Source organism: Pimephales promelas, chromosome 3 (genome assembly GCF_988280905.1).
Source record: "Pimephales promelas chromosome 3, fPimPro1.hap1.1, whole genome shotgun sequence".
Taxonomy (NCBI): Eukaryota; Metazoa; Chordata; class Actinopteri; order Cypriniformes; family Leuciscidae; genus Pimephales; species Pimephales promelas.
In genome coordinates, this window is record NC_142771.1 from 28,104,550 (window position 1) to 28,116,771 (window position 12,222).

Below are 12,222 nucleotides of genomic sequence, written 5' to 3' on the forward strand. Positions count from 1 at the left end.
ATATAGACAGAGTATGTTCCAGTCAGCAGAGGGTGCTGCAGATAAGACAAACCAAACAATTGCCCATGCATCCACTGAAGCACAAAGCTACAACTACTAGCAATTTATTGAATATATTTAGCTACTCTTTTTGTTGTTCATGTTTTTATTTATTTATTCTATTTATTTATTTATTTGAACTTACTTGGATGGCACATTAAAAAAATAGGTCATTGCTGGACAAGGTCATTCATTATTTGAAAGTACTGTGTGTTAAAATGAAAAGCTGATACCAGGAGAATCTGCCCTTGAATTAATTAAACTGATTATATTAATTTAAATTTAATTTTTTTTTTTTTTACAATTTTTAGGCTACCAACAGTAGTGACAAGAAACATGACCAAACAAGGCCTTTTTGAATTCAGACCTGAAAAATCCCTAAAATGTCAAATACATTAATGGACAAATTTTTGGACATATTATTTAAGAAACATAGTAACAGTCCCAAAAGTTTACTTTGTTTTGTGGGTATGAAAAATAACATAATCTAGGACTAACTGCCTGAAATATAAATTAATCTAACAACATTAATATCAGTGGCAGTCTGGTATGCAAAGTTTTACTGTCAACAAGATAAACCCATTTTAATTGATTTAATGATTTTAAAGACCTCAAAAACAATTCTGAAATGAACAAATGGATCTCTATTAAGAATCCAACACTAATGATAGAAAGATGATTCTCAAATCTATTTACATATTTTCGGAGCAGAGAATTGTTTGGATTGGTCACCACGAGAAGGAAAAGCACCTGACACACCTATGTCATAAAGGTGGGTGTCTTAAACAAAGAAGGTGACATCACAAGGGAAATGCGGAGCCCAGTTGGTCAGTCACTGATGGAGGCAAGAGGAACTGAGATGAAAGATCAGTGATTAGCTCATTGTATCATATGCTTGGTGATGACAGCATCAAAGCCGCCAGTGCATTAATGATGCCGAGGAAATGAGAATGGATCCACAGTTTGTAAACAAGGTGTTGGAATTAAACAAGAGTAAACAGACACTCATTGTTCCTTTACTGAACTCAAAAGACTTATGTTGAACCGCTTTAAAAGAATAGTATAACAAGCGATGATGACACACAAAAGTCTAAATTATTCATCTGACAGTAGAGATAACAAGACAACATGAAACCAATAGAAAAGTCACTTTCCTATTCACTTCATTTCTTAATTTCCTATTTATTTTTATTTGGATTACAAAAGCAGACAAATTATACGTGAATAAGACTTGATGATTAGGCTATTGAAATGGCTCATTATTAGTTTGACCCCAATTCTTTGTTTTGGTCTTGGATAATGAATTAATTGTCCATCCATGTCTTCCATAAGTGGGAAAAAGTTGTCAGAATCAGCCCTAAGTATAGCCTAAATGTGAACCATTCAGCAGGGAAGCGCACCTGCCAATCTGTAGGGAAATAAGAGTCGTTTCCTTGCATGGCTAAATAGGCGGGGTAAATGACTGATGATCCAATAAGTTCGGCGCTCATGCCTCACCCCTCTCAGGACCGCGCCTCCCCAAGGTCTGAAATGAGTTTCTGCCCCTTTAAGAAGTTACTCTGTCCAGCACAGCTGGGATTTCAACAAGGACAGATAGCGCAATGAAGAGCAGCGTCGACCCGTCATCATGTGCACCGGGCTTCCAAGGACTGCCTGTCCGCTGCGACTTATTGCCCTCTGCATCCTTCTCTCCCACGCAGCAGCCTATTTCGGGTCAGCAGAGCCTTTTATATCCTCCATCTTCTCTGAAGTCGTGGAAACAAACTCTGAGTGCATTATTGACATAATATTTGGCATGGAATAGATTCATTTGATGTGGTGTCAACAGGTGGAGATATTTGGTGATGTTGGATAGCTATCCCATGCGCAATTACGCATGCCTTATTGTTTTATTATGTTTAACAAACATGTTTTAAACCTAAATTGCAGGTTGTCTGTTACATATAATCACACTATACAGACTGAAATTATTATTTAAAGAATTTGGTATTTTGAAATGTTCTAAAATTAATTATTTAAATAAGAAAACGTTTAGATTGCTCTCAAAAATTGCTGACAGTAACATCATTAGATTTCGTTTTAGCCTATGTGTTTATTTTTTTTTTATAACATTTGTCTAAAATAACGAAATAGTGTGTTGTTTGGGCCGATTATGTCCATAGAGAGCAGTGCAGTGTATGGATCCAGATGTCTTCCGATGGTTTGGCGCCGCGTCCTGACACTCGCGCCACCTGATCATTAAGATCTTTCTGGCTCACGCTCACAGGACGTTGCCCTACTGGTGTTTATATTAAGAATCCTATAAACACGTAAAAACACTCCCCAGTGGGTTTTTAATTAAGAGTGCTTACTGGAGATTGTTAAGCGCCACAGTAGTGTCCAAAATCCAAGGGTGCTCAGACCACTAACCAGGGAAACAGCACGTGTTATGTGCATTCTCTATTCAAACACGACTATTCAAATCAGGTATTTAAACATATATTCAAAGCACGCGTGCCATCGCTAGTGCATTCTAATTTGTTGATTTGCTGCCTTTAGTTCTGATATACAGAAAATATAACTGAAACTCAGTGGAAACTGAAATGAAAGAATAACTGTGACAAGCTAAACTAAAACCAAAATATTTTTACAAGATGATTAAAACATTTTACACTATAGCCTATCTTACAGTAAAAAATTGTATGGACGGTGTGTGTGTCTGTGTGTGTGTGTGTGTGTGTGAATTGATCAAAATGAACATCCTTAAAAGTAAACGAATATTTCAACTGTACTATTATAGTTTTAGTGACTGTATTGTGCATGTTATCGTTAGGCTTACTGGTCGCGAGCCCTTGGTTTTCCTGCCCGGTCCATTTGCCAACGAGCCTCCGAACGGTAAAGCGCACCTGAAGCAATGCGAGCAGATGACTTTAACGCGCCGGCAAAAGCGATTGTGCCGGCGGGAACCGGGGCTGGCGGAGACTCTGAGGGAATCTGTCCGCCTCAGCCTCCTCGAGTGCCGCTATCAGTTCCGCAACGAGCGCTGGAACTGCAGCATGGATGGCCGTGGAAGCCTTTTAAAACGAGGTAAGATTTGCCAGGTGTTTTAAAATGTATTCTGAATATGTGATTTTAAAATATAATCTCCGTGAAACATGAAACAAATAGTAAAGTGTTATTAACATAACACTTTTCCATCTCAACGGAGGGCAAATGTAAATATTTTAATTTAGGCCTGTTTTATTTGAGCCATTTATATGCTTTCGTTCAAGGTCATACAATTACAAGTTGTTGCTTGTGGAATTGTTCATCATTTTCCCATCACAGGGAGTTTATTTTAATTGGCTAATAAAATTGTTTAAGCACAAAAAACGATAGATAGATAGATAGATAGATAGATAGATAGATAGATAGATAGATAGATAGATAGATAGATAGATAGATAGATAGATAGATAGATAGATAGATAGATAGATAGAAAACAAAATAAAACATAAATTAGGCTAATTGATATTTGTAACATTAGGACTGCTGGGGAAAAAACTAACACACAGCAACTGGGATCAGCTAAGTCGTTTGAAAAAAAAGGCACAAAAAAGAAACAGCCAAATATTGTGAGTTTAAACGCCCACAAAACAAAAATTTACAATTTGTTGATTGGTAGTTTTAAATTAGTAAGTGCTACTTATATGTTTTATAAGGAAATGTTTTAGTATTAACAATTATATGCATGCAGAAACCTCCATGAGGTGCCTGTTTCCAAACGGACATGTGCGTAATGCGCAGGATGTGAATGTTAAAGCCATGCGTAGGTCAGTTCGCTGGTAATTAGGGAGTTGGGAAGAGCGGAATCCCTGTGCGGTGAGGCCTCTCGGGGCCAGTTGAAGTATTTTTATCTCGCGGAAAAGCGCCCTGTTCTCAGAGGAAAAGGGCGGCGTGATCGCGCGCTTTAATCTGACAGAAAACCATAGTCAAAATAATAATTAATTGGATCAAAATACACGCCTTGTCTCAGCTCTGATCTAAGCAAACAATAATGTGAGGATGTTGCGGGGGGTGGGGGGAAGCGGTGCTACACTTAACACTTAATGGGAAAAGATGTGTAGGTTATGATGGATGATTTTTATGTTAGAGAACGCCATTATAGAGGCACGATAAAGGTGGGCTTTTCTTTTCAAATTGCTCAAACTAGATGAAGTGAGTTTTAAATAATGAACGTGGTCCTGGAAATTTACTTTAAAAAAAAAAAACAATCCAATAGCGTATCTCTATGTTGTTCTGGACATTTTAATTATGGACATTTAGCCTATACTCAATTCCACTTTATAATTGTCAGTTTCCAATGTTGTTGTATAAATGCATCATTTGCGATCAAACATGATTGATTTATTCATTTATAAATATTAAATAATTCTAATAAAGTGCTTAGTATTTTATCTTGTCTTAGCTAAGCTCATCATGTCACCCCCATAATACAACCCACTTAATGTAAAATCAAACAGCTTTTATTATGCTCCTAATATTGCCATCTCCTATGAATGTAAGTCATTTAAAAAAAAAAAAAAATTTAAATGTACTATTCATTTATTTAAGTGTAAAACCTTTTAATGTGGAGAAAGTACAATACTCATTTAAAGTGGTTTTGCACAGTGCTCATTAATAAATGCATTATTTCATCAGGTTTTAAAGAGACAGCCTTCCTGCTTGCGGTGTCCTCAGCAGCCTTGTCTCACGCGCTGGCCAAAGCGTGCAGTTCTGGCCGCATGGAGCGCTGCACCTGCGACGATTCTCCTGGTCTGCAGCACCGCGAGGCTTGGCAGTGGGGCGTATGCGGGGACAATCTGAAATACAGCACCAAGTTCCTCAAGAAGTTCTTGGGGCAAAAACGAGTCAGCAAGGACCTGCGTGCCCAGATAGACTCTCACAACATTAATGTCGGCATCCGGGTAAGATTCAAAATATTGAAAATATCGTCATGGTACATGGTCCAACTGGTGTTGGCATGGTCAAAAAACAATTGAGTATTTTATTCTTTTTGATAGTGATACAATGGCTTTATGAAATACGGGATCCTTTCAGTCTCCTCCAAACATCTGTAAGGGTTAATTTCTCTCATACCTTCACGTTTTCTCTTGACTGGCGGGTTGCGGTCGCCTAGTTCATCGTAGCCCAAAGGATAGAGTTCAGCGAGTGGGGTGAGGCAGGTAGGTGAGCAGGTATTGGCCAGCTCTCTGGAGCCAGGTGTTCCTTCCCCTGGTCCAGGCATGACAGCGCTTGCTGTGGGGGCCCTTTTCAAAATTAGAGGTCTCCCCATGAGGGCGATTATACAGAGAGGAGGCCTCTGTAATATACGAGCATTTTTTCCACCTACTGTATGCCTCCCGCTCCACCAGTCTCACTGCTGCCGCCGTCGCCGCTGCTCTCCCAGACTTTCATAAATCCTCATAACATCCCTCAAAACAGTCCTGTTACCAGGAGACTGGTAGCCTCAGGGAAAGACAGAGGGAACGAAAAAGGGGGAGGGTTTACGAGGTTCACAGAAAGGGTTAGAAAAGAACGGCTGGACAAACTCGGATCTTATCTTATCTGTCTCCGGTTTTGTTGTTTCCCCCAATTGACACCTCAGGCCACAGATGGCGGTTAACAAAAACAAGCAAAGGTGGCTGATGTCTTGTTATCCCCTCCCCTTTCAGATTTTCTCCATTTCCTCGCTTCTCCTTCTCTGTATTTCTCAGGTAGCCCTGGGGTGGGAGCTCATACCTATGTAGGGTGGAACGACCATTTGACCTCCCCATCTCCCCCTGGGCCCTTTTTGATAGACTTTTCTGTTCTGCAGCCTCCTCCCCAATATGTGAAATGAAGAGAGGGGACTTAATAGGAGAAATAGATAAAGAGTAAACAAGAAAACAATATGATTTGGCTCTCAAACTCAGAGATACAATACATTTGAAATATTGAAAGAGAGGGAGAATGAGAGAGAACAAAAATGGAAATGTGTTGATAGGAGCATAGATCAGGGATGGTGGTCTTCAAGAGGTGCAGGTCAGAGTTGAAAGACCGTCAGCTCAGACATTCCCTCTGCATCCATCATCTACATCTACACCATGTCAACCTGATTTTTTTTTAGCTCAGGGCTATGAAGTCCTTGAGCATTCACTCAATTTCTTGTAAACAACTTAATTTAAGATAGCATGCCGTACCACGTTTAGAAAAGTCTATGATATAGACTACCAATATATAGAATACCAATATATTAATGTGTCTCCCTAAGTGGTTTTTGACTCCATTGTCCACAACAACATTCCCAATTGGCCCCGTGACTTTTTTTAGTTTTCTTGATTTACTGGATAAGCATTGAGGAGAAATTTTTTTTTAATCTTGTCTAAAGCAACAACAACAACCAATGTCTCCCCATGGGGCGGCAGTGGCTCAGTGGTTCATGTAGTTTGCCCGGAAGGTTGGTGGTTCAATTCCCGGTTCCACCTGACCAAGTGTCGCGGTGTCCATGAGCAAGACACCTAACCCCAGCTGCTCCCGACGAGCTGGATGGTACCTTGCATGGCTGACACTGCCGTCGGTGCATGAATGAGTGAGTGAATGTTAAGGAAAAAAGTGCTTTGGTCGCCATTGAGTCTGTGAAAGAATTATATAAATGCATTTACCATAACCATCTCACGGGAATTCGTACGAATTTTACGAGGTGGCTAATTCATAACAATTCATACGACCTCACTCGTACAAATTAGTACGATTTTGCTAAATTGTACATATTTTACGAATTGGCCAATTCGTATGAATTAGTACGAATGACCTTGACCCCGCCCCTAAACCTAACCATCACGTGGGTTTAGACAAATCGTATGAATTCGTACGAGTGAGGTCGTACGAACTAGTACGAATTAGCCACTTTTTAATCACTCGTACAAATTCGTACGAATTGGTCGTGAGATACACTCTCAGAAAAAAAGGTACAAAAGTTGTCATTGGGGCTGTACCTTTTCAAAAGGTACACTTTTGTACCCAAAGGCTACATATTGGTACCTTAGTGGTACATTTAAGCACCTAAAATGTATATATTAACACCTAAAATGTACATATTAGTACCTAAAATGTACATATCAGCACCTAAAATGTACTTAGCTCCTGAAATGTACATATTAACACTTAAAATGTACATATTACCACTTAAAATATACATATTAGGACCTAAAATGTACATATTAGGATCTAAAATGAACATATTAGGACCTAAAATGGACATGTTTGCGCCTAAAATGTACATATTAGGACATAAAATGTACACATTAACAACTAAAATATACTTTTTAGCACCTAAAATGTACATATTAGCACCTAAAATGTACATATTAACAACTAAAATGTACATATTAGCACCTAAAATGGACAAAAGTTTACCTTTTGAAAAGGTACAGCCCCAGTGACAACTTTTGTACCTTTTTTTCTGAGAGTGTAGGGTAAGGATTGGCACGTTTCATTGTACAAAAAAATTAGCTACAATCACGGAACTATTAATAGTTCTATAGGAATGAATTGTTTTAAAGTCTTCTTTACCTCCAAATATTCACAGGGAAAGGGTCTCAGCGAATCAAAAAGCGGAACCAACTTTCAGCATCCCATATCTAATCTTTATATAAATCCTCTCTTTCTTCTCATTTTCACAGGATCGTAGCGTTGTATTTGGCATACTATATTCATGTCTCTACCTCTGTCTTTCTTTACCTCTCAGGCGGTGAAGAGTGGACTTAAGACTACTTGTAAGTGTCACGGCGTCTCCGGTTCGTGTGCTGTGAGGACTTGCTGGAAGCAGCTCTCCCCGTTTCAAGACACAGGCCATTTGCTGAAGTACCGCTATGACACGGCCGTTCGAGTGCACAGCGTCACTAACTCCGCCACGGGGGAGACGGAGTTGGCGAGTCCTCGTCGCCACAGCAGCACGGTTCCCCGTCCGCGGCCCACTGAGCTGGTATTTCTGGAGGAGTCGCCCAGCTTCTGCAGGCCATCACGCTACTCGCCAGGGACGGCTGGCAGAACGTGCTCCAAGGACACCAGCTGCAGCAGTCTGTGCTGTGGACGAGGCTACAACACGGCCCTCCACCTCACCACCCTCTCCTGCCACTGCCAGGTCCGCTGGTGCTGTCACGTCGAGTGTCAAACCTGCCTCAGAGAGGAGGAGGTCTACACCTGCAAGAAACATTGACAGACCATGCAAGAAGGAGACTGAGAAGCAGAAAGTGAGGAAGGTTGAGGATCTACTAGTCAACTAATGAGAGATTTGGAAGTGCTTGGATGTTGTGATCCATGTTGTGCTAAGGGGAAATTTTAAGATCGTACCTGATTCAGAATGGCTAAGATGAGATGGCTAAATGGACGAGCGTCTGGGCTCCCACATGGAGTTCCTAACTAAAGTTCGGGAGGAACATTTTCATTTAATCTGACCAATCAGCACCCGAACAAGAGTATACAAACAGTTCTTCTACAAAATCGAAGTGGAGGTTTGAAATTTGAATTGAACCAGTCTTCTCTTTTCTTCCACAGAGATAAACCAACCTCTCTGGGAAGCCTGCTTTTTGAACAGTCTGTGTTGCACACACGCTTATGTCAATGGACTAGTGATCTGCGACTTTCAATTATACTCAAACGAATAAGTGAGATGGCAGTCTGCTCACTTATAATTCTGACTGCTTGTCTCTCTACCTGCCTATACTGTATATCTCTCTATTGCTCTGAGAGTCCACATATGGCTTCAAAATATACTGAAAGTATGAAGCACTTATGAATGCATTTATTTGTGAATATTAATGTAGTCTTTTGGTTGTGAGAAAGAAAGTACCATGTGTGTTTTATGATAGTTGTGTTGTCATGCTTCAGATATATTACAAATGGGTGGGGTGGGGGGTGGGGTTATGGTGATAAACTGGAAATTTACTTGGACACAGTCTGCTTTCATAGACTTTTAATGAATGTTAGAGTTGTATAATCAGAAATGTTATGTTTTGACTCTTGAATGGCCATTAAATGGCTGTATCTGGTATAGGAATGTATTTATTGCAATTAGACAAAACCGATCAACTGCTGTACCAAGTTCAAGTACACTTACTACATTACATTCATGCAATTACACTTTTTTTAGTTGATTTTTTACACATTGCTGCATGATATCCTGCTTAGAATGTCAAAAACACATGCATTAGGGATCGACCTTAACAATTACAGCATGACCCAAACATAACCTCTCCCTACAGCTGCATACAGTATGTGCAAACATCTGGGCTGCTGAGTGTGTGTAGTCTTTGCTATCCCATCAAGGGCAATGATAGTGAGTATGTCCCATCCAGAACAAAGGAAAACATCTCCTTCCCTAGTAAGCAAAGCTCTCTGCCCTATAAGGTCTGCAAGCTCTTTCATGTGTGTGAAGCCTTTGATAAAGCCCATTCCAGTCCCGTATTAGCCCATTACCAATCAGAGAAAATAACAGTGCTTTTTCACCATAATGTGCCTGAGTCGAAAGTTTGCTGGATTCCCAATAGAGAGGCCTTTGTTATAGAGATTTTTTAATTCCTCGTAAGCAACAACCTTTTTTTAGATACAAAAAAAACATGTTTTTACACAAATTGCTAATTATATTGTGAAAGAGACCAAATGTGAGTAATAAAAAAAAAAAAAAAAAACAGTTGTATTGGTGCACTGCACAAAGGCACATTTTAACCTTCAGATGTAAAGTATTACTCGAAGATATTGTCTGTTAAAACATCATATGCTTTTCTTCACTTAACAATAGAAATCTGAATTGAAAGTATGAGAATGTGAGCTTGTACATGCCTACTTGTATGTACGTGTGTGTGTGTGAGTGTGTGCATGGTTTTTCTGGGAAGGGAGAAAAATGCAGTAAAATTGGCCACATCAATCAAGTGCAAGAAAGTCGAAGCATTCAGTGACATGCCATTCGGGTGAAGCGTTTGTAATGTGTAAAACATTTACTGTAAAAGGGTTTCACTCTGACTACTTGAAATTCATATGCATATTGTATGAAATTTTTGACCAGTAATCGATCCATTTTCTATGAAAGAGACTAAAGAAAGAGAGTTTTCACACTGAGTCAGCATATGCAAATACCTGAAACCCCAACAGTGGCCGTGAAAATTCAAATGAGATTGTTCCCTTCTGAGTGTATGTGCATGCGAGTGTCATGCCTATGTTTCTCTGCTGCAATTGCTGAAATGACAACATTTATAGCATTGACATCCATAATGAAACCTCTGTCAACCCGGAGTCTATGTGTTTGTTTGTGTTGTCATAGCTTTAACAGTGTACTTTGTGATTTCACACCAGGGATTTTTTCTACTACCTCACCTGGTCTATGAGGGAAATTAAATAGTGAGATGTTTTTTTTTTTCTTATTAGATATTTAAGACAATGCTTCTTTTAAAAGCTTCAATACAGATGCATTTACTCCTATTTTAAAATATTGTGACCTATTTACTTATTTAAGAACAAATTTATCATATTCAAATAAAATAATACATTTGTAAAAAATGGTGTATGACATTTATCAACAGATTTATCTCTTCAACTTAAATTTTAAAACACAGATTTCCTTTCTGTCTCTTGCTTTCTGTCTTTCTCTTTCTGTGTTTGTGGTCGCACACCTGTCCAGAGCTCTGCACGCAAGCACCTGCTCTCTAGTTAAATCACAGCTAATCAGGCAGCTGATGGATCCTGACCTGCAGTATTTTCCTGTCACTACTCTCAACCAGAGCCTCATTCTCATTTCACTCACCCAAAACATATACAAATAGTTGAGTTTGCACATGATGATTTACCACACTACATGCACACCCACACAAAAACCTAAATAATGGACATGGGGAATCTGGCAGGAGCCAAGTTAGAGTCTTGACCTCGTAGTTTATTTGCTTTCATAATGGCTTTTTATAGTAAACTTTATGAAACAATTGCTGTTTTTAATATCTGAGCTTAAAGAATAATCAAACTGGCTCACCTCAACGGTCCTCTATGCCTCTCATAGAGTAGTTAATGGGGTTGTTTACCCCAAAATGAAAAAAAATTGTCATCAATCACTCACTCGCTCCAAACCCGTAAGGCTTTCGTTCATCTTTGAAAGTTCAAAATTAAGATATCTTAAATTAAATCTGAGAGATTTCTGTCCCTATATTTACAGCTACACAACTACCTCTTTCATAAAGTTCATAAAGAGGTCATATAACAAATTCATATGATTAAAGGTTTAGTCCAAATTACCTCTAGTGATTCGATCGCTTTATATGAACAGATTGAATTTGGGCTTTTATTCGCATATAAACATTGATCAACAACAGAAGCTCAACAGTACATGTTTGATTGCGGAAGCTCTAACGTTCTGTGTAACACACGAGAATTAACCTCACTGGTTTTTCACACGTCAAGCAAACATGCTTGAGCTTCCATTTACCATATCTGATGTGTGCTATCTCACATGAGATCCCAGCAATAGCAAACCACAACCACCCAACCATACATACAATCAATTCCCAATTAACAAATAAAGTCCTGCCCTACATTTTTTTTTGTACATCCTTTAATATTCCTTAACTCTCAAATGCAGTATTAGGCATGCAAATCATTCTAGTGAATCAGTTCATGGTCTGCTCTCATATGAAGCCTGGGAAGTCTGACTCATTCTTGGTACATGCTAAATGGTCCTTATATTTTGGGAAGGGAATTGGTTTATGAACAATGATCCTTACTCTCATAAAGCATTGGTAAGTCCACATTTATTCTAGTAAAACAGTTCATTCTAAAGGGTCCTTACTCTGATAAGATTTACCATTTCTTATCCCTGTCCTAGGTATGTTTTCAACTCAGTTTTGTGAATTATGGTGTTTTGTCGTATTCCAACACATTCTCATCCCAAGACCCTTTAACGTCAGTTAGATGACGATCCTAGGGCGTCAGTTAGCTGACGCGGATAGGTTTAGGTCTGGGGTAGGGTTAGGATTAGATAGCGTCATCTAACTGAGGGTACCCTAAAATGTCGGATGTTGACGTATGGTCGTATTCAGTAAAAATTTCGGTACTGACAGACTAAATGAAATTGTTTATTGATTGTAACCCTTCATTGTTTTTATTGAGACCAAAATTATGAAATGTTTTGATACTTTTATTTATTAATTATAAAAGCAAATC

The 12,222-nt window shown here is 39.0% G+C and overlaps 1 protein-coding gene across 1 annotated transcript; it reads left to right on the forward strand.

Annotated features, from left to right (window-relative positions):
• The first annotated feature begins 1,565 nt into the window (after positions 1-1,565).
• On the forward strand, positions 1,566-9,180 carry wnt9b (wingless-type MMTV integration site family, member 9B). Its single transcript, XM_039686179.2, has 4 exons — positions 1,566-1,752; positions 2,852-3,105; positions 4,699-4,964; positions 7,766-9,180. The coding sequence occupies exons 1-4, from the start codon at positions 1,667-1,669 to the stop codon at positions 8,234-8,236; spliced, it is 1,077 nt and encodes a 358-aa protein (XP_039542113.1). The 5' UTR covers positions 1,566-1,666; the 3' UTR covers positions 8,237-9,180.
• Positions 9,181-12,222: the final 3,042 nt, after the last annotated feature.

Coding starts and splice junctions, on each gene's coding strand:
- wnt9b (XM_039686179.2), top strand. CDS start 1,667: ATGTGCACCGGGCTTCCAAGGACTGCCTGTCCGCTGCGACTTATTGCC. Junction 1,753..2,851: donor CACGCAGCAGCCTATTTCGG/GTCAGCAGAGCC, acceptor TGTTATCGTTAG/GCTTACTGGTCGCGAGCCCT. Junction 3,106..4,698: donor TGGAAGCCTTTTAAAACGAG/GTAAGATTTGCC, acceptor TTATTTCATCAG/GTTTTAAAGAGACAGCCTTC.